Source organism: Notolabrus celidotus, chromosome 9 (assembly GCF_009762535.1).
Source record: "Notolabrus celidotus isolate fNotCel1 chromosome 9, fNotCel1.pri, whole genome shotgun sequence".
Lineage (NCBI taxonomy): Eukaryota > Metazoa > Chordata > Actinopteri > Labriformes > Labridae > Notolabrus > Notolabrus celidotus.
Genome location: NC_048280.1, coordinates 23,696,581 through 23,719,372, shown reverse-complemented (window position 1 = coordinate 23,719,372; position 22,792 = coordinate 23,696,581). Strand labels below are relative to the sequence as shown.

Here is a 22,792-nt window from a genome sequence, read left to right as displayed (position 1 = left end):
TCATCTGTAAATGTTTATGCTGTAAATCTCTGCAGGCCTGCGGTGCTGTGTGCAGTCTGGACTATCACTGATTATACTTGTTATGATTTCTCAGTTTGAGGTTACACCCATGAGTGTGACTCTAAGACGGGCATCTGACAGAATTTCTAAACTAATGACTTCAAGCTAGTTGGCATGTTCACAATGGGCAAATGTGCCTGCCACAGCTCTGTGAGAAGCCCTGCTGTCATATGTATTTTTATGCCAGGACGCGCCTGATGAGGCTTACAAACTGTAGCTATGCTGTGCATCGCTCCAACGTTAGAACAGTCCAATACTTATTTATTACACTGTACTGCCTCTGTGTTTATGGAGACTAGTAAAAACAGATGAAACACAACTAGTCCTTCAAAGTCAGAGCAGCAGAAGATTGAGAGAGACATTCCCCTGCAGAGAAGATCACAGACTAATAAAGGGAGTTATGGTAATGAGGGAGAGTCATGATAAATCAAAAGTAGTTACAGGGAGTCTTCTTCTGGAACACAAGAAAAAAGAAAATTGCCCTCTGCAAACTCTGACTGTGACATATTCCCTGAAGAGATGCATGGTTAGAGGATTTCTTTGGTGCAGGATCCAGGATTTATAAAGCCTCTTAGAAACCACGATTATTAAATTATGAGACCTAATTTCCACATAACTAAGGCCTAGATTGCATTGAAATGTTCTGCAACATTTAGACTAAAATGTATATCGCGATCTAGTCTAGGTAAATGAATATATATGATGGCCAAATTACTTTGACATATAGCATTTGCCAACTATCAAATTTAAACAAAATACTTTTAAGGTACTTTTGAGTCATGGTTGTCGCTTTTAATGACTGGCTTCATTTTTTTTCTTTAATTGGGGAAGAAAGCCTGCATAAATGATGTGATGATGGAGCCTGAATAAGTCTTTTCTTTTCAAACCGGACCACTCCCTTTTATATCTGCCTGAGTTAATATGATTTTGGTAAATCAGCTGTATTCAGGCATGATTTAAAGACCTTTAAACTGTTGATGTCCACAAAACCTCTGTTTTCATTTTGACAATGTCTTTGTTTTTTTAATGATAATATATTACCATTTATGTTTTGGTAAAATGAGGCTTTTCTTTTAAGGTGTTGTCTGGATTGCAAGCATGATGAAGCAGTCTGGAAGAAAATCCCTTGGCTCGGAAGGAAGGGTTTATAAAGTGTCATCCAGTAAGAGTTGTGTAGTTGCATTTTATGGTGTGCACTTTGATGCATAGGTGCTACAGAGTCTGATGTTTTGCCTAGTTGAATATCAATGTTTCAGTGCAGTTTCTGCAAGTTTTATACGGGTCTCTTCATGCTCACCGTTAAGTCTTTCCTTACTTTTTTCATCAGAAGGCTTCACTCAGCAGCACAAGTGCAAGCTGTTACAGCATGTGTGTTGTTCCAACATCTGCACTGTTCCTATGGCAGCTCTGAGAGATGAAGTAGAGGAGAGCACGTCCCAGCTTATGTCTGGAAACCCGCCTGCTGCACTCCGGAGGCTTTTTGAGCTGCCAAAGTGGGAACAGTCCTTGGTCTTCCAGGAAGTGATAGAGGAACTTCAAATTCTGGTAATCTGAGAACACGTCCCACAACAGAGGCACATATGGAGGCTGAAATGTAGGAACCTTGCATTGAAAATACTAATTACAGAAATTTAGTTTAGCATTGTGAAAGATAGGCTTTCATAGCTAATGTCACAAAGAACACCAAATTAAAAGGTTCAGATCAAAGAGTGGTCCCATGAAGTAAGTTTTCATTTTCATTTCCACACAAATGTTACCACTGGGGTAGTTTTACAGTCTGTGTTTATTCACCACAAACACGTTGTTGTGTTCTCCAAAACTGACTGTACAGACATTAGTTGTAGCTTGCTAAATTTACTGATGGTGTGTGTTTGTGTTTAACTGACAGCTCAGACAGAATAATCGGAAGGACTTGATCTTTTTCTTCAGGTTGCTGCCCATTTTTCTTTTCTTTGTACAAGATGATTTGGGGACTTATATCACTTTGAAAAAGTGCAGTTTAACATAAGTTTAAACAATTAAATAATGTAAATAATTACATGAAAACGGGCATATGTGAGACCCAAGGACTGTAAAAAAAAAAGTGGATGTAAACTCTTGGACAGGCATCACACTTTTTGGTGTGATGCCTGTCCTTTTGAAGCTTTTGAGTGTGGTATTAAAGCCATCTTGTTATCTTACAGCAAGATGTGACCATAGTTGAATGACAGTGTGAAGCTGGAGATGAATAGAGGTTGAAAAATAATTATCACTAACTATTATTCTACTGCTAATACAACTATGACTCTACTGCTACTAATAACATTACACGAGTCAGTTAACCACCTAAAGTCTGTTAGAAAAACAATAAACACCAATACTATACAACAGTGTCAAATTGAACAGCTAAACCAGCTTTATTTGATTGTTGTTGAAAAGTGGTCTTTTGGGGATTGACCTCTTATTGAACCTGTCACTTTTGCAATGGGCTCTTTTTTTCCCACCTGAGGTAAATACTTTGTAAGACTCGCACCTGCAAAGAAGCCGGAACAAACTTTGAGGTGACTGATATGCTTTCAGGGCAAAAGACAATGACTGACACCACATTTTTAAAATTACCATACTTTCCCACGGTTTTGTTTGCTACCTGGAAGTGTTATCAAATCATTAACAAGAAACTGTGACGTCTTTGAGACAAGTTGAGAACCGGCACTAACCCGTGTGGCTAAATGGACAATGAGTAAGTACATACCCATTACTGATAACATTTAATGGCCAGAAGTCCCATTGGAATACCTGAGGCTTGATAAGCTTTTTCTGAGGATAGTTTTAGTTCTTGGAGAATTTGAGAGTGAAATCAATCTTTGCACTTTTATTTTCGGTGATAAAGACAAAGCTGTCATTATACTTAATAATAATAATGAAATTCAATTGATTATCTCAGCAATTGGTCTTTTTGGTGAGATGCATTTGGGGATAATGTGTAAATTGACTGCTTCTTTTGGAACCCAGTTATTTAATTTACAGTTTGTATGGTATGGGTTAAAAATCAAGATGTGAAAGACATTTATCCTGCTCAGCAGCAGACATGTTAAGCCTTTTCGCTGATCATCTTTCTGATTTGTGTTTTCATTTAGAATCAAACGGAAGCCAGCCCCAATGATCACTAGCACTAGAAGAAAGAGAAAGCAGACCAGCAATAGTTTCCTCTTCAATAACAGAAATAAATGCATAGTTGTTTTAGTGTTTGAAATTGAGAAACAAGAATGATAAATTCAAAGAGCTGACATAAGGTAAAACAGCCATTCTTTTAACCTCTCAGTGTCTCATTTGCCAGCCAAGGCACCAAGTCAAGTTTCAAAGTGTCCACATTTCCTTTGGCCTCATCATTATTTCAGATCACTGTAACTTCATATCTATTTCTACCAGAGATAAATCCCTGCTGGCACAGACCTTGGGCTTCTCAGCTTTGTGGGACTGCCTTGTTACGCAGAGACGACTCCTGCCTCAGGCTAATGAGCATGGAGTGAGTTGTCCTCTGAACAAACTGCAAATGCCACCTTCAAAGGAGACGTGCAGTGCCCCAGTTTCAGTGGCCACAGGGAGCTGTCTGCCACGATGCAGTTTAAAAATGTCTCTTGTTACCATAAAATATCTGGTAAAAGATTACATGTGGAAGGAGTTAGAGTGGTTTAGAAGGCCTAGTTCGCAGGTTGAGGCTGTACAAGCTAATGTACATGTTAAAGCTATCCAGTGTTTTTTATAAAGTTGTCCAAACGCATTGTTGACCGACCATCCAACCCAGAGTTTTTGAGGATATTGGTGTCTTTCAGCTGGCAACTTTGTTCTTGTAATTTTCCTCCTAAAAGGCGGAAGACAGAGCGTGCACATTCCTAATGAGGAAGTGAGGATAGAACAAAGGCTTTACAGTATGAATGTAATGTCAGGCACTTTGAGACTCTCATACTGTGGCCTTTGTAATCCTCTTCATCTAAATAGGAGTTTGGCGTTTAAGGCTGGAAGCAGCCACAAGAGAGAACTTGCTCCCCTACGTAACTGAGCAGCCGTAAGCTTATGAATAAATAAATAACCAAGGAGCAAAGCTTGGGGTCATTGGGAGGCTGATCACTGAGATACATGTGGTGTAATCAGGACTGTTCCACCATATTCATATATTTTTTAGGAGCCTTTTCCACCTCCCTCTTATTATTTCCCTTGAGTTCGCACCATGTAGACATCTTTTTTGTAGTTTTCTTTCCCTCCATTCATTTTTATTCCCTCCAAAAACAGCTGCCTGTGTTGTGATTCACTCAGGCTCCACTGATCATTTAAAGGTCAAGGTCTGTTTGGCCACTTCTGGTCTGCACAGCAGGAGATGTTAGAGACTTTATTAGCCTGATTGCCTTTGAAGTCCTCAAAACGACTGCAAGAAACTCTACCGCCTGATCAAAGGAGCAAAGAGAGAGAGACAAGGAAATAGGAATGATGTGCTTTGGCTTCTCTTCTGATGGAGCTCTGCAGATGATGATATTCTATATAGAGTTTATTAAGGAATATCACACATCTCAGATTACCTACTGGAAGAAAAATTGTATTTGATTTTACCTCAGTGGAAATGTCTGTATCACTCATCTGAGAATAATGTTCTACTTTCACAGGAGGATGAAACAGAAACAATATTAGCGAGGAAATGAAACTGAATGAGCTCTGTGTCGTACCAATCAGCTTGGTCAATATGACTCCTGACTATTTTCATCAATCATACGCAGCTCTTAACAACACAGCTGACATTTGCTGGGATTGTTCTTGTAAATTAATGATGCATGAGACACCACACCCTGTTAAATGAGCTGTTTTGGATGAGACTTCCAAATTTGATGCCACTTCATGCTGTCACATTTCTGGCCGCTCTCAATCCCTGGAATAAAAGGTAAGGCAGCACATGAAGAAATGCCCTCTGGTGAGTGTCAAGCCCCTTGAATACTTGCTTTCATTCAATGACATTTATGAAGACACTGTAAAAACTATTGATAGGAATCGTGTCATAGCATTAGCGGCAGCTAATGCTATGACAGGATTCGGAAATTGAAATTGAAGTCCCGCCCCTTCTTGATTCTGATTGGTCAGTGATCAAGAAGCGACATTGATGTGTGTAGTGGTGTTCCAAAAGTAAAACATTTTTCAACTGAGGCTGTTTTCGAAACCGCCTATTATATACTTCCTAGAAATGTAGTATGCAGTCAGTACTTACTACTTGTCCAAATCAGTACTTACTACTAGTGTAGTAGGCGGTTTTTAAAACAGAGTGCTGAGAGCGCTGCAACCAAAATCAGCCGACGCTAAACGCTGAACCACATTGAGTTTGATTGGAAAACGGGCCCTGCCAGCGCATAAAAAAAACGGCGTCAGTGAACACGGCACCTAAAGCTTGGAGTGCAACTTTGGAAAAGAAACATTTGGGTATTGATCGAGATTTTCAATGAATTTGAACACTAACTCACAAACTAACTCAGCTGAATTGTAGCCACTAAATAACATTGACAGTGTTCTCTTTTCAATCGAAGAATTTAAAATAATCACATGAAAAAGATAGGAAAGGTTCAACATTTTAACATCCAATGACAGCTTGAATTAAACTCTAACCTGGTTTTCTGATTTTGTTTGTTATCATAAATGTTGTTGTCAAAATCAATTAATCAACCGTGGAGGTGAGGAATTAGTGTATATTGTTCAATATATAAAATTGCACTTAAACTATTTGGGTTATAGGAAGATTATGTTTTAGATACAGCTTTACTTGCTGGTGTGTTTCTTCCAGCCTTTTTAAGAGACTCAAGAAACAGACACTTAGATGATGACGTCAATGTCGTCAACAATTGCATGTAAAGCTGAGTTCTGACACAATAAGTTCCCTGAGCCATTTGGCAACCACATGAGTAAACCTTGATCAGCCAACTCAAACACAGAAATCAGGGATTGCATTAAGTCATTTAGAAACAGCAGAGACCTTCCAAATGTTGTTTTCATTTGGTGTCCGGTCACTGATTCGCTGCCAGATATTGTTCTTCGCTGTCTCAACTGTGCCCACAGTTTAAGGGCGATTAAGAGTAATCATTTTGATTCGAAAAGTAAAACAGAAAAATGTTTGACTTTGTCCTTAAAAGGCCTGAAGCCAGTCCCAGGAACCCAGTTTACTTTCTTAATGTTAGTAAGGTTATTACAAGTGACTGCTTGTTCTTCTCATACGTTTGTCAATTTGTGTGAATAGCCAGGATGGGACTGATAATGATCCAGCCGCCATCACCAGCTGGAGTGAGGGACTTCAGGACCTCCATATCGTTTTCCTTTCATCATGACCCAGGACATTAGCTCGGCTCATTGACCCAGTGATGTCCCTTCAGTATCTCTTTTTCCAAAGATAGAAGTGGATGACTGAGAGCCTCCTGCTCCTCTGTGTCTCCTGTATCTGCGTCACTGCCTGATAATCACGACTTTACCGGCAGCCTTCACTTGCTGCTTTATCTCAGCTGGGGTGTGCCAAAACGGATGTGCACCAATATGGGATCCATGTTTCCTAACAAGGGTCTGTGCGTGGGGGTGTTGGGATCTGGACACTCAACATTGATCAGGGTATCAAAGGCGAGTGTGTCAGCAAGTCTCCTCCTTCAGTTTAATCCTCCATACAGAGGAGAGACTGTGTGTGTGTGGGATTGTTTCCAATCTGCTAAAACTGACTTAATTTTTTTGTAATAAGCCTAATTAAATTATTATTTTTTCTTCAGGATTTTAAGGGTTATACATATTAGTCTTTGGTTATTTTCATTGCTGACAGCATAAATTATGTCAAGAGTAAAGCAAAACTATTTGGAATGTATTTGCTCTGCTTTTGCTGTCATGCTGCCACAGCTCAAAGATGAAATTTAGAGGATCTGTCATCTAAATCAGCACAAAAACATAGTCATAACTTTTCCCAAAACATTCTGAATATCCTCCGGAGGCTTCATAATTTCATCCAATGTCTAAAAGCAAAACATCAAGAAGTTTCTTTAAAATTTGTTTTGGTATGAGAGTCAACTTTATTTTGATACTCCTTACACTAAAAGATGTCTGACACTAAATACCTGAACGATATTTTGCTGTATAGTGTTGTGAGGAGCAATCAGCTGACAGCTCTTTGCAGCTATCTTTGTGAAGATGAGTGCTGACTGTAAGGTTATGGAGGAGGTTATCGCAAACTCTTCACTGTCAACCTCGCTCTATGAGGAATCCTGAGCACTGCTCTTCAGATGCGAACTACTGGTCATAGTTTCCTCTCAACCAGACCGTTTTGTCTCAGCAGTTACTGCAATAACTGCATCCTTTAACACAGGGTTTCATATTTTACCTATTGTTGTAAAAACATTGGCAAAAATAGAGGTTACATTTAAAATAAAACCTTGCAAATAAAAACGTCATTAGTTTTCTGTCTTTCTTTGTTGCCAGATGAGGTTAGGGCTGGTTAATTGATTAACAATTAGTTAACAAAGATGGTTAATTAACGGCACAGAATGAAGCAACATTTAATCACTTCAAGGGACAGCAAGGCTGCAAGTCTTTGGCACCTATATTTTGGGAGATTTAGGGATCGCAGGCTGAAAAGTTTGGGAACCCCTGCTTTAACACAGTGTGTATTATTAAACTCCTTCTTAACAAGAGAACATTGACAAAGGTTTTACAGAGTCATATTATATTTAGGAAGTGTGAAGACAAAATTAATGATCACAACAGACAAACAGGTGCTCACAGCAAACACTATTCAAACATTTGATTTCAAATGACAAAAAAACAGCCTTCTTAAATTTCCAAAACTGGTTCTTTAATAAATAGCGAACAACTGACTGACTTTAAAAACATCAGTAGCTCTTTCGGGCAAATCTGGATGATCATGTGACATTTGAAGACCCATACTGTCACTTTGTTCAATGTGGAATCTGGACACCAAACAGGGTATAGGTTACAAAAAACTGAGTTGATACAAAGCTCTTTATACCTCAGTTTACAGATATAAGCCTCCATGTTTGTCACAGGAGACGTGAAAATGTATGACGGTCCTTTTAGCGGAGAATTCAATGAAACTGTGACAAACTCAAAAGGGGGAGAAACGTATTTGAAATGTTTAGACAAACAGTGTACCATTTGATCCCAGAATGATGCCACAATCTGAATCCCTTCCTTTAGACTAAGTGGCAGATAACAGAAAGCATTGGCCCCCCCACACACATATACACCCGGAGTAAACATTCCACATAAGCAAACACAGGGACAGACCTGGAAGTCCAAGGAGGGATCGCGCCACACTCTGGGGCTATCAGCTCACCCTTCCCCCCTAAGCAGACACGTTTACTTTCTCCATGGCTTCAGCGAGTGTTGACGGCTCTCTGTTTTTACATTATCAAAGTGACAACCACTGGAGGTCCTGTTGTGCTTCTAGGATCGTACTGTCCATGTTTTGTTGTCCATTTCCCCCCTCCCAGTGTTTCCATGTGTGGTTTGCTTTGGACTGCTACTGTAGAAACAGTATACTAAAAGCCATGATGATACAGCAGGCCCCCACCCAGGGACTCTTCCGCTCACCTGGAGAAAAAAAAAGAAGTAAAGAAGTAAATGTCACCATTGTTTGTAATATTACACTTAATATTAACAGAAAAATATGACTTAGTATAAATAAGCTATCACAGGCTTACCTATTCTGGCACACTTCCAGAATATTCCTAGAATCCTGATAGATAAAAACAAAACAGAATTTAGACAGTTTTTTCTGTTACCTACTTGTTAGACGACTGCATGAGAACTGTGAAAAGTGCTCTATAAAACCAAGCGAGCCATCAGATGTCCATGTAAGGAGTGTGCTAAGTGGAAGAAATGGGGACAGCAGGCACGTCTTATTATCTCTGGTGACAGCTGAGGAAAATGTGGCATTCCAGGCCTTCACTTTTCTCATGTGTCTGTCGGCCTGCTTGAGGGCTTGAGGTGGTCTGCAAGTGTAGAAGTACACCAACTTTCTTCATTTTTCAACTGACCAGATGGTGTCAGCATCCCATTGGGCATAATGTTTTTTTATTGACCTAGATTAACCCTGGTTCAAAGTTTCATTTCAACATTAGGGGAAAATTCACATTTTCAAATAATGTTGACATGTTTTTCTGTAAAAAAGCACACATTCTTTGAGTTTGCCTGGAGTCGTTATTCTCCTCAGATTGAAGGCACATCCCTACCACACAAACAAACCAAATCAACAGAAATTATGTCTCATGCTCAGTCAACAAATCAATCAAGAGGGAAAAGTATTAAATCATCCCATCTGCCACCCTCAGCCTCATGTGTTTGTCTGGAGAGGATGTCCCTCCCTGCCCCGATGGAGTGTGTGTGTGTGTGTGTGTGTGAAATGTGTGTGAACAAGTGTGTGCAGAATTTCCAGGGCTGTGCCAGACTTGTTAGAAGTGAATCATAGAGTTTGTAAATCCAAGAAAAATAATGATCCAGCAATGATTAAAATTTAGGCTACTTTACTTGCCTCAAGGAAGAGCTTCTTATTAGATATATAAAATCAGAATGTTTTCCTATAGCTGCAGAAAGCTGAAGAGAGAAAGATCATTTGCTGTTACACTACAGAGAGGATGTTTGGGCTACAAGATTAGGTTGTGAGTTTTTAGTAGTCCTGATTGCACCCTGAAGCTTACAGACAAAAAATCCTCATAATACAAAAAATTAGATACAGTTAATTGTAACACTGAACCACTGCAAAATGCCCAATACCACTTTACATAAAGTAAATGAACTAACAGTAATATTAATGGAAATGTAGACATAAGTCTTACTCAAAATGATTGAAGTAGCTGCCTAGTGTTTTGCTTCTATGACTAAAGCCTGATTTACACGTTTGCCTCGACCCTACGCAGCAGTGGTCGACACGGACGTGAGCACTACATACTTTTGCGTCAATGTGTTCGTGACGCGCAACAATACTCCTCCGATGCACTTGAGGGCAGTGTGGTCTCTCTGATATTTGGGTTGTCTATTTCCGGCCCCGCTAAGTTTTCTGTTTACTTTTTCACAGTGATTCCAAGCGCATTATGTTAATTTACAGCTGATACATGTTGCTGTTTATCATACAGAAATGATTACAGGGAGGAATAGAGAGGAGACGTCGGATGAGATGAAATATACTGTCTATGTGCGGCCAATGTGCGGGGATCCCGGAAGTGCTGTAAATGTGGGAAATACAATTCCGCCGAGTGGACCAATCACAGGGCTTGGAGGAGGTGCGTGTTGGCTACGTTTGTAGGCCTCTGCATAGGAACAGGAGCTAAGCAGACATACAGCATAGGCTATGCAGTCGTCTTTCATACGTTTTTTTTTTTTAATCATCTAAAAATAGTACACTTAACCCATTATATTAAAAAATATCCACAAAAATAGTCGCTAAACTTAAAATAAAACATTGAAAATAGAAAATGTAATGAGTTTTCTGCCTTTCTTTTTGCCAGATGACTTCTAAGTTTAGGGTTATTAAACAGATAATTATTAAAAGCAACAGTAGCAGTAGGTTAATTCATAACAACACAGGAAACAAAGCTGCATGCTCATATAGGTAGGCTAATTTTCTGCAGACAAGCTAAAGGAAGCCAGATTAAATCACTTTGAGGGACTGTAGGGGTTGTGTGTCTTTGGCACCAATATTTGGGGGGTCGCGGGCTGAGAAGTTTGGGAACCCCTGGTGTACACAACACAACATGTTGCCTTTGCTGAGTGTGATGATGGCAATTTTGTTATATATAAGAATGTTTATAATTAGAAAAGAGAGTTATTTTAGGGGTCAATTATCACTTAAAAACTCTTTAAAACAGCTTCATAGCTCTAATACTATTAGCAGTGTCTGATCATACCCGGTCTTGTTCTTGTCTAGCAGGCTGGGAGCCATGGCTCTGATGTAGGCACAGGTACAGATCAGGAGGAGAATCACTGTCAGCAGGGACTGGAAGTTGAAGATGGCCGACTGCAAGAGAAAAGAAAATTAGGTCAGATAATGTCTTGTGATGATCATCAGTGGACAATCTTGTAAGAAAGCATGAAGTAGTTAATTTTCGCTAACAGTGATGCTCTGCTACTTGTTCAAAGGAATGCAGTTGTACTGGCTGGTTTGTCTCTGCGGGGAAAAGGTCCTGTTGCTGTGGAGACCCAGATTGTCAAAAGACTCAATGCCAGATTAGAACAACGTTGTTCATATTTGGACTTGCAGTCAAATTTTCCTCCTTAAGTGTGTACATTATGGCACATTTACTAGAAATCAAGCTAAAGAGCAGCAAAGGAGGTTACTGTGATGTGGGAATAATCCAAACCTGAGCCAAAACAAAGATCCAAGCCTGTCCTTCCTGGCTTCAAACTAAGTACCTCATGCTGGTACAAAATGTGGGAACCATGCCATGAAACTAAGGCTGTTTCCGAAATCGCCTACTATACTAGTAGTACGTACTGATTTGTCCAAAATTCAGTATGTAGTAAGTAGTATGTGAACAAGAGCAAAATCTGCAGTAAGCCAAAACTCCCCGGATGTCTACTGATTCGGGAAAATATCTCAACATGCATCGGACCAGTCTGCCTCGCGTACTGTTTCCCATAATGCACAGCGCTCGTTCTGCTTTTTCTTTTTCCTTATTTTTTGACGGGGGGAAATCCGTTTTTGGGTGCTGTGAAAGTTATCAAATTACATATAAACTACTTCCTAACTTTTTAAATCATAAATGGATGCTAAATAAGCATTTTATTTATCGGCTTCGCCATTGTTTACTTCCGCTTTCCGAAACCGGAAATCCAGCGATGTCTGGCCCAGCATGCTGCATGACAGATCGAACAGAACAGTCATACTACATACTAAATTCAAACGCAGTATGTAGTAGGCGATACCTACTGCCTACTACATTAGTAAGTAGTATGTAGCAGGCCGGTTTCATGACATGACACATCCCACAGTTATTTGAGTCATGAATTTAAGGGGATACATTTCAGCTTTGAACTACCTGTGTGGGTCTGTTGTTGCTACTGACACAGTAAACTCTTTAAAAAAAGATGAAGAGGAGTCACAGTTCTACAGGAAGATAGGATGAGTTAGTCCTTCTCTGTTTGGGTTTAAATAAGCAGGTTTGTTGTTTACCAGACGTGTTCTGTGGACTTAGGAAAATCCCAACGAACAACAAATTGTAGTGTAGAGTAGCTGGCTGGTACAGTCTGAGGCAGTGTCGTGTGCACTGTTGTGCATCACATCACATCACTAAATCATTTAACAGAGATTGACTGATTTATTGGGCCAATTAATGCCATTTAAAAATTATTCAGAATCGGGTGATACCTGTGCTGACTAGGCTGATTAAAAAAAACTGCATTTAGCCTTGTCAGTGTGGCTGCTGTGGATCCATGTTAATTCCCCCCCTGAATGATAATATGTTTATTCCCATCCTAAATGACAGCATATCAAATCTAAAACAGTAACTGGCTAGTGTTTCACTAATACTCTGTTATAATGGATAGAATAATGCAGTTTAATATTGCTTCTCACAAAAATATGTCTCGTTCGGAAATCTATCAGAACCAAATGTCATTTTTTTCCCGTTTATTAAAAATCCACTGGCAAATATAGACAAGTATATTAGATTGTATTGTGCATGGAATAATAGATGTTATCAAAATGCTGTATTACATCAAATGCAAGAAAAAGAACAACAATGTGGTCAAAGAAGCAGTTGTCATCATTATATGATTAACTGTTGTTACTGTGTGTACTCATGTCCATCTGGGTATTCTGGTGCTGTTTTCTCCTCGTTTCTGAATTGAATCTAAGTATTTGTAAATCACCTGACGCTGGTATATAGATAGCTGGAATGTGATTACCTGTTGTCTCCGTTTGCTCCAACCAAAATATGTGCTCAGACCGGAATTGATTTTATCCTCAAAAGCTCATGATCTAACATTTTGTTGTAGGATCCAGTGGTGCTCTGTAGTGCTATAAACTCCATGCCATGGACTTAATGTTGGACTAATGTAGAGTTTATGGACTATTGGGTTGCTGGCAACCCAATAGGATTGGCATGTGTTTCTCCAAGGATTCAAGGTTTTTTATTGTCATCATACCAACACAAGCGGTCGCATGATATGGAACGAAATTTTGATACTCAGGTCTGTTATGAAGCCACAAAGAACACACAATTAAAAAGGAAGACAACAGTAAAAAAATATTTTTGGGTCATTTTTAAAGGTAAATTCCAGTGGTCGACCGATGGCTAATGCCAATAACAAGAAAGCTGGTTTTAAAATGTCAGTACCATTTGATTTGATTTTTATTTCAGAAGTCAAGTACAGCCATCCCATCCATACAGACTCCGATACAAACAGTACAATACAACGGACTACCTGAAAACTTGGACATTGTACATTCAATTGCACTATTACATAACAACCCAATCAGTCCATGCACAATATTAATATTTGTATTTTGGCTTTATGATAATTTAATATTATCAACAAGCCTCTAAGAAAGAGATAATTCATTAAGTTTGAACTTCTTTTTTTTTCTGCCTTTTTATTTGGTCTTGGCACAAATTGGATGGACCCCTGATGGACAAATTAGCACTTTGATTTAACCAAGATCTTCAGAAGAGGATTAGGGCCACTGAAAAAAAAAAATTGTATATATTTTTTTATTATTATTCTGAGAAAAGTCGGAAGTTGAACTCTGACTTAAATCTCAGAATTCTGATTTTTTTTCCTCAGAATTTTGATTTTAATCCACTGGGGAAAAAAATAAGGTCCAATATATTGTTTTCATGAGAAAAAAAAGTCAGAATTATGACCTTAATCTCAGAATTATTACTTTTTTGTCAGTGGCCCCAATCCTCTTCCGTAAAGATCTTACTGTCAAGAAATGAAGTAAAGAATTTCAACTTTAAATTTACTTATTTGAATCATACTTTTTATCTTTATTTAATTTCTGCCTGCATCTATTTGCTATACTTCTCAGCTGTGTTCACTGTAAATGAGTTTTATTTCATACATTAGCACATTTATAAGTAATGTAAAGCCGCGTAGATATATTATTGAGCAGCCATGTGACTCAATGGCATAATGTGAACGCATGCTCCCTGAACTATAGAGCAGCTACGTGGCACACACCCCAAAACATTGCGATGCTCACAGCAATGGTAATCAACACTCCGTGATTCATTTTCCAATCAAAATCAGTCGACTCGTACTCTTACAGGAACGCAACTTCCATCACCACGCATCCCATCAGTTCAATCACTTTTGATAACAGTAACATAATCTCCTAACTTTTAGCCTGCATAAGCTAACGCTAGCATTGCATTATAGCTTTCACTCATCGTCATGCTTCACACAGAGTGTTAGGATGTTATTCAAGTGTATTATCAACGTAGATAACTCGCATAGGGTGCGTTAATATCATGTTTAAACACCCAGTGAAATAGTAGAAGCGCTAAATGAGGACAAGCTTACCATTATTGTTGTGAATCAGAGCCACATCACACTTCCTGCTCTCTGGAACTTACGTAACGTGACCTACGACGTTTACATGACGTAATTACGCACCGGTCGCCGAATCTCGTTTGCTGATTGGCTCAGACCTCATGAGTTGAAGGTTGAAACCACAACTGTCAGGAAACCTGTCATCACCAGAGAGCGGCAATGATTTCAGTGTCAAACTAAAACACTTCGTCCGGACAGCGCGGTAGTTAGCCAGTGCAATACCGTAAGTCTTTTAAGGAAATTACAAAGGTTAATTGTTTATCCACACACTCGAGCTGAGATATATGAAGACTGCCTGTTGAAAAAACACACTGTTAAACTCGAGCTGGGCGGACACACAGCTGCAGCACGCCCAAGACTAGCCCTGCAGAGACTTACATTTACACCAAACAGTAAGGGTAGCTGTAAGCTCCTCCAGAAATGAACGTTGAGATAATATGTCTCGGTTGGGCTGCAAAAAATATTGAAATGTCAGGTCTTGTGGGGAAGAAGGGAATGCAAACATCTCTTTCATAGAGTGAATGTTAAGTATAAAACACAAGGATGCGAGGCAACTGGAAAAAATAGTGAAAAGAGCTGGTGCTGTGATTGGAACCAGGTTGGTTGGACACACTGGGGGCTGTGGTGGAGAGATGCACACAGAAGAAGCTAGAGGCCATTCAAAATTATGCCGATTCAAGATTCAAGATTGAAGAAAGCTTTATTGCCAAGTGAGCTCTCACACACAAGGAATTTGAGCACTGGTACTTAACAACAAGACAGTAAGGACACAACAAGACAGTAAGGACAATAATATATAAACCTAAACACAAATCCAAAAGTTCTAAATAAGAATAAAAATACTATCTGTACAAAGAAACGTAAAGAAGTACTTTGAAGGACATTGATAAGTTAAATTAGCCTATGCCTAAGATCATCCACTCCACAACTTCTTTGTGGACCAGAGAAACAGCGGCAGTGGACGGCTCATCTCTCTGCGCTGCAGGACTGAGAGATATAGAAAATCATTCATCCCTGCAGCTATTAGGCATCATAACTCTCCAGCCAATGGGAGATGAGCCGATGGACACCTGCAACGAGGACTATAGCCTCTGTGTGTGGGGCGCATTGACAGCCAGGCCACCATCCTATGCATTTTTAACTTCACAATCAAGTATTATACTTCATTAAGTAATACCGTGTCTTGTAAATCTTATAGAGAACTGTTACTCATCAGCCAATAGATCCTCTTCCATCAGTGTGACGTAAGATTGACAGTTTTGTGGTCCACTTTTCTCTCAGAGTTTTCACAATGAAGTCCCCTCCCTCCAACCAGCCACGGCAGCATCTTGATTGCATTTAAAACATGTTTTCAGAAATCCCCCTCGACCCTTCCTTCCCAGACACTCCAAGAGAGCTCTTGATGTAAGAAGAAATCTGTCATATTGTAAACCACACATAAATAATGTTTTGCATATTTTATTACACGAGTATGGATGAAAACTTGTTGTAAAAAAGAGACTTGGAGTGTAGTTTTTAACAGCAAATGATGAGTGAATAACAGATACAGATTCCCTTAATGTGATATATTTTATGGGTTTTGGTTCACTGACCCGTTTAAGTTACATTCTGATATGCATGTCTAATAATTAAGATAGCATCCGTTTAAACTCTTCTGTATAACATCTATGGTCTATTACTGAGAATAAAAGTAACTTAAAGTGATACTGAAAGAACTGCAATGCAAGGCTATTTGTTTAAAAGAGCAAAAGAGGAGCCCACTCCAACTAAAACATCTTATGGTGTAAGACCACGAGGAGCCTATTTAAAAGGTAAAGAGGTCATCACAATAAATGTCCTTTAACAACTTTTAATCTGGGCTAAGTAGCGTACAAACCACCAACGTATTGAGTTGGGGTTATCTGTAAAACTTTTCCACTGTGCTTTTTTGGTTGATATATGATGTCCTGATTGTGTCCTAGTTTGATATATTACTGACTCTCCCCCCTTCTTGGTTTAAGGTGACCTTTCACATGGAAGATTTACTGTGAAAATGTGTAAACTACTTCGTGTATATGAGGGGCATGCCCGCTCATTATCTGCAAAATGAGGAAGGCTTTTTGAAGAAATGAGTCCATTGCTTGTGTGTACGCTGCTTGGCCTGGATTAAAAGCTGTCAAAGGACATTGAGTTTGCCAACCTCTATACCTTTTAAAAAGGCTGTTTGTTGTCAATGCTATTTTGATCCAATCAAAATTACTTTTGCAAACTGCAAAGCTGATAGGAATAAAAGTGAATCTCATTTCATAGTCAGATTTGTGCCACAGTAGGTTGAATTGTGCCAGGGTTTTCTGTTTAGGTAGTAGTAACTCCTCCAGTATGAAAACATATGGAAAAATTACATGTTATTGTGCAGCTGATTCCAGTTAGCTTGATGTTGCTAATGATATCGAACAGAAGAACTAAGGTCAGTAGGAAAAGCTGTGCAGGCTTCTAATGTGTGTCTTAAAGGTTTTCTTTGGATTATGGATGTGACATGATTTTCGAATAATCAAATAGTCGTTCACTTATTAAAAATCAAAGAGTTAATGTGAATATTCTGTAGTTTAAAAAGTACAATTTTTCAATGTTTTCGCTGGTGCCTGGTTGTAATATGGTATTCCTGACTGACGGTGACTAAAGAGCGCCTTAAAGCTGTTTTCCAACCGAATTAAGTAGCTAACAGGAGGGGAAAAATGTTAACTGCATTGAATAGCAAAAGAAGAAGAAAAACATATAATGACAGTCGCTGGAAATACTTGTGTAGTGCTGTGAGATTCATAAACTCAGAAAATTGCAGACTGCTCATGGCCTTAAAACGTAGACATACAAGCCACTAAAGGTCGAGACAGACGCCGCCACTAGCAGCATCTCGCCCTGTCCTGGTTAACGGAACTGCCACACAAGCAGACCATTATTGGGGCAGGTTTGTCGTGGAGTTTTTGATTTTACTGTCTACACCTGCAGCACAACAAATGTTGTGTTAGTCGCTGTTGTCTCAACTTGACGTTTCAAACCTGCCACTCGATTATGAATAATCTCTGTATGTGTTTATGGCTAGTGTTGTATATTGCTTTTTGTTATCTCTGTGAATTGCAAATGATTGAGAAAGGCCTTACACTTGTCTCTAATGCTTTCGTCTCTTATTTGAAAATAAGAAGTCCTTGGATTTATAAGGATTTTGAAATGTATTCCTTATAAGAATTAAAATATTACTTCATCAATGTCTACTCTGCAAGCAGGATACTAAGTATGAAAAGTGTCAACTTCTAAAAAACTCTTGTCATCAATTTTTTTTTTTTTTATGTGGAGGCCAGCATCAGTCAAGTTATGCTGACACAACTTATTTTTCCTCTGACATGATGTCGGTATAAGTTAAGACGGATTGTCTGGCCTTTGGGCCTTTTTTTATTGAAGTATGTGTTATACTTTCCTCCGATTTGTCAACTGGTCTCAGATAGACTGTGAAGGAATAATGAATGAATGGTTGTGGCACAGCCTGCTACAGTTCAGTACATGACACTGAATCTTGAGGGTCCTCTGTTGGAGAAAGCATGAGGAGAAAGTCCAGTGAAAGGCCACTGATTGGACTGGCCTAATTGTCGGGTCCTATTCAAGAGATGGTTAATTGCCTTTCTCTGCACAAAGTCTCCATTCAAGAAATTAGATCCATAATTATAGACTCTCTTTGTACTCACTTGTATAGAATGTCCTTCACACAGTCATGTCTTGCCGTTTCATATGCATCGGCTTGAAGACATGACAATGAAAAGGTTGAGTAAAAAATTACAGACGGCGCATAAGGAGGATGAAGCTGTGTGTCAAAGCTGTAGTGGAGCTTTGCTTGATGATTTAAGCTGGTGATTGATTCTGCTGATCAAGTGACTGGACGGGAAGACTTCTGAAGGTTGTTCGCAGCTCTCCATTCCTGACAGACAGTGCTGTTCATTTAATTGGACAGTTCTTCTGTCATTACCAGAGGGTCATCGTCCCTGCACAACAGATGTTACAGTTACTAATGACTAGCCGGGCTTACTTTATGAGGTTAAAGTTGAACCTTTCGGCCCCTCATCTTGCTCAGCCCCTTTGCCGAGCCACACCCCTTCTTAAAACACAAAGGTTCAACTTTAATATGCTGCACAGCTCTTTTTGCATGTGTGTATCTGTGAAGAGGGAACATGTGCCTGTCTTTCAGATTTCTGCTGTGTGTCTTATTTTGAATGACCTTGACCACCTGCTCTGTCAGCATGTATGAAGGGGAATACAAAGAAGGAACACAAAAAAAGTGCTGTCACATTCTAACTTATAGCACCGTGTCTGAAGGCGCTCATTTTCATTTTTTCAACATGTCCAGCTTGGCTAACTGCCAATTTAGCTGTCCTTTTCCCTCCGTCTCCACACACATTGCCCTGTAGTTAAGCAGGGAAGATATCCAACTCACCTCTCACTTCACGTGGAAGCAGTAATCATATGTTCTAGCCTGGACATCCGTAATCAAGTAAAAGTTTCTCAAGCCCTGTGAGAAGAGGGAAAAAAGATTTGTAGCCAGTAAACCCGAGTAGCATTTCATATTGTTATCCTTAGATCAACATATTTTGTAACCAAGCTGCTAAACCAAGGCTCTTTTTGGCAGGAGTCTTAACTTCAACTACAGAAGTGAGTCAGTTAACCAAGACATTAGCCTGAAGACAAGGTGAAATTACCAATCATCTTACTGAACAGTGTCTTTTTTGGCTAAACAGGAGGTTGTCTCCTGTGTTAAAGTGTCTCTGACAGCCTGGAACATACAGGTTTATCTCTCTCATTGTGGTCTGTCATGGCCTTGGGTGAAGCAGCTTGAGCAGTTTTAGGCTGTAGCAATAAAGGATCAACACCTCTTCTTCATATATATGGCTTTCACTGATCTTAGCTTCCCATTTTTCAAATATTGTGACTCTTCTTGCCATATCATAGATCTTCCAAGCTATCCACCAACAATATCTGAATGAGAATGAGACAAGAAAATGGCCATGTGGCTGCAGAATCATGGAGAATAACCTGCAATTTAAAATGTCTTTAAAACTTCTTTCTTCTTTTTAAAAATTGATTGAACTCAGGTTTTAAAATGACAATCAGACATGCTCTAAGAAACACACGTGTTGTAAATCTTGGACAAAATGTAGGCACTGGAGAAACTAGACAACAACTGGGGGTGTTTGGTAATATTCTTCTATTATCTTTAACAGCGTGTAATTACCTTACTGGTGGTCGAGAGGCCACATTTCCTCACAAAAACCTGCCAAAACCTGTTAATCTCTGCGTGGCTCCACTGACTCACAGAGACCCCCATTAGAGACACTCATTGGGATGTTTATTGCCAAATCCAAGCTGTAAAACAATGAGGCACATTGATGAAAGTTGAAGATTAACACAGCTTAACAACCCCAAACTTGATCAGCTGAAGGGGTTCTGTTAAAGAGGTCCTGGGACTAAATACCAACTGTAGGCTTTACAGATATATTGATCACAATCCAATATGCTTGATTCTGGCAATATAATGAATTATAATGGCTCTTCAAAAGTTCATTAATCAGCAGTCTGAGTGCTCGCCCCATATACAGAGACTATGGTCCTCATTGCAGCGTGCTACATTTCTCTCTTCAGCTGTCCTGTCCATAAAAGGCGGAAAAACATAACAAAAAAAAAAAGGTAATTCATCTATTTGTTTGTTTTCTGCAGATCATGAGTGGTACGGTCCAACAGATCACTCTAACTACTGATCCAGACACCCCCTACTTCCTGCGAGTGGACTGGGCCGCAGACCTAGGTGCTGGTTTCACATTAGCTCTCACTGATGGCAGCTCAGCATGGATCGGAGAGGGTAAATATTCTGAGATATAAATACAAATTGATATGTGAGGACTAGGGGTGATAGAATATGTCAACACAACTGTTTTACTATTGATTTATTGATAAAAGGTTTACTTTGCTTGGACTGCACAAAAATAATCAGTGTGATGTCTGATGTTAAGAGGCCTGTGATAAATTCCACAGCAGATCCCTCTGATCTGACTATATTGAAAAAAACCTATTTTTTTCTTTTGCCCTTATTTGATAATTTAGGGATCTGTTCTTTAAAAGTAGTATAGTTTTCACACAGAGTCTACAGGTAAACAATGTCAATATTGGTTTGCAGAGTGTGACTAACAGTTTAATGAGTGTTGCTGGTTATGTTAGCAGTGCCAGCACTGCAAGCATTCAGTCCTTCTTGCAGGTTATCGTCCACATTGCCCTGGTTGAGTGGTCATATGCCAGTTTTAGAGATACAGCCCACAAACATCTTTATCTCTATTTTCTACATCATAAAACAGCCAACCCAAGCAGCACTACTAGATGCCATCTGTCATCTGTGCAAGCTTACACCGAGGTAGTGGAGCATTATTGCATTATGGCAGTATTAACAGGAGCTACAGCCCTGGCAAGTGGCGGGTGGATACGCTACAGCTGAGACACAACATATGGCTGGGATTTGGGACCTACAATATTGAAAAAGTAAATAGTTTGTTTAACAGGGTTCCCACGCGTCCTGGAAAACCTGGAAAACCTGGAAAACAGTTGACCAGTTTCCCAGTACTGGAAAACACCTGGAAAATGGGAGAAAAAGTAAAATGTCCTGGAAAAGCACATATAGTCCTGGAAAATTATTCCAACATGGCTGCGTGCGACCTGGCCCTATTAACGAAACACATCCCCATTCATTGAATGTTCACTTCATAATCATGCATTCACAGAAAACAGGGGTATATTGTCTAGTTTTATGGTACATTAACCTTGTAGATTGCTCTTTTGATTCAAAGAGTCTTATATTTAAGTTATAGTGTGACCTGCGGAGTCGGGCAGAGAGCTTGGGGGTCTGTGCCTCACAACTTTCTCTGCAGGCTGAGAGCTCAATTACCGTACTCTAGCTCAGTTGTTCTCAAAGTGGGGTCCTGGGACCCCTGGGAGTCCGCGAACCATAGCATGGGGGTCAGTGAAATAATTTGAATACATTTCTAATAAATTATAAAATTGTGCTGTGTCATTACAAAACAGCATACACCATTGTTATGATACCATTTGGTGGCTCGCAGGGATATGTAAGTCTTGCTACTGTTAATTTTCTGAAAGCGTTTAAGATCAATTACTTGAAAAGTATAAATGCTGTCATGTTGAGTTCACAAGGAATGAAATGACCCTCTGTTTTAAAGTATACAAGTGGTATTTACTTGATTCAAATTGAAGTGTTATCTGTTTATCACTATGGTACAGGTCTGAAGTATTTACATTGATATGTTTTACAATACAAATAGTTCCAAGGGAAACTAAGAGTGCAAATGGTAGTAAGCATGTGCTTTAGTGATGGGAACTTCGGCTCTTTTCAGAGAGCCGTCTCTTTTAACTCAGCTCCCAAAGAAGAGCCGGCTCTTTCGACTCCCGAACGGCTCTTAATTAAGGATCTTTTGTTGCCGTATATTTTACCTTAATTTTGCAAAAACTAATGGTTTGTGTTGAAACCCCTTTAACGTACACTGTTTTTATGAGCAGCCTTATAATTGCCCAATTTTGTGCATATATTCTGTTACAAAACCATTCTCACCCTGATCCTAGGGTTAGGGTTGTAATTAGGGTTAGGGTTAGGGTTGTGATTAGGGTTAGGGTTATGATTAGGGTTAGGGTTAGGATTAGGGTTAGGGATAGGGATAGGCTTAAGGTTACGATTAGGGTTAGGGTTGTGATTAGGGTTAGGGTTGTGATTAGGGTTAGGGTTGTGATTAGGGTTAGGGTTGTGATTAGGTTTAGGGTTAGGGTTGTGATTAGGGTTAGGGTTATGATTAGGGTTAGGGTTAGGATTAGGGTTAGGGATAGGGATAGGCTTAAGGTTACGATTAGGGTTAGGGTTGTGATTAGGGTTAGGGTTGTGATTAGGGTTAGGGTTCAGATTAGGGTTAGGGTTAGGGTTCAGATTAGGGTTAGGGTTAGGATTAGGGTTAGGGTTCAGATTAGGGTTAGGATTAGGGTTAGGGTTAGGGTTCAGATTAGGGTTAGCGTTAGGGTTAGGATTAGGGTTAGGATTAGGGTTAGGATTAGGGTTAGGGTTCAGATTAGGGTTAGGATTAGGGTTAGGGTTAGGGTTCAGATTAGG

The 22,792-nt window shown here is 39.5% G+C and overlaps 2 protein-coding genes across 5 annotated transcripts in view; one reads left to right on the top strand and one right to left on the bottom strand.

Moving 5' to 3' along the window:
- Window positions 1–7,872: 7,872 nt before the first annotated feature.
- LOC117818880 (protein kish-A) lies at window positions 7,873–14,711 on the bottom strand. Its single transcript, XM_034692007.1, has 4 exons — window positions 14,584–14,711; window positions 10,965–11,074; window positions 8,763–8,797; window positions 7,873–8,652 (listed from the first exon to the last, which is right to left on the bottom strand). The coding sequence occupies exons 1-4, from the start codon at window positions 14,584–14,586 to the stop codon at window positions 8,582–8,584; spliced, it is 219 nt and encodes a 72-aa protein (XP_034547898.1). The 5' UTR covers window positions 14,587–14,711; the 3' UTR covers window positions 7,873–8,581.
- Window positions 14,707–22,792, top strand: part of LOC117818879 (DNA repair protein XRCC4-like) — a 32,977-nt gene continuing 24,891 nt past the window's right edge. For 3 of the 4 annotated variants that reach the window (XR_004632407.1, XM_034692006.1, XM_034692004.1), the window contains exons 1-2: window positions 14,707–14,836; window positions 20,350–20,491. Coding sequence is in view for 3 of the 4 variants with exons in the window: in XM_034692006.1 (XP_034547897.1) it covers window positions 20,353–20,491 (139 nt within the window). In the remaining variant the exon portion in view is untranslated. Of the gene's footprint in view, window positions 14,837–15,741; window positions 16,018–20,349; window positions 20,492–22,792 lie in introns of those variants that run through there. The other variant, XM_034692005.1, reaches the window with a different exon arrangement.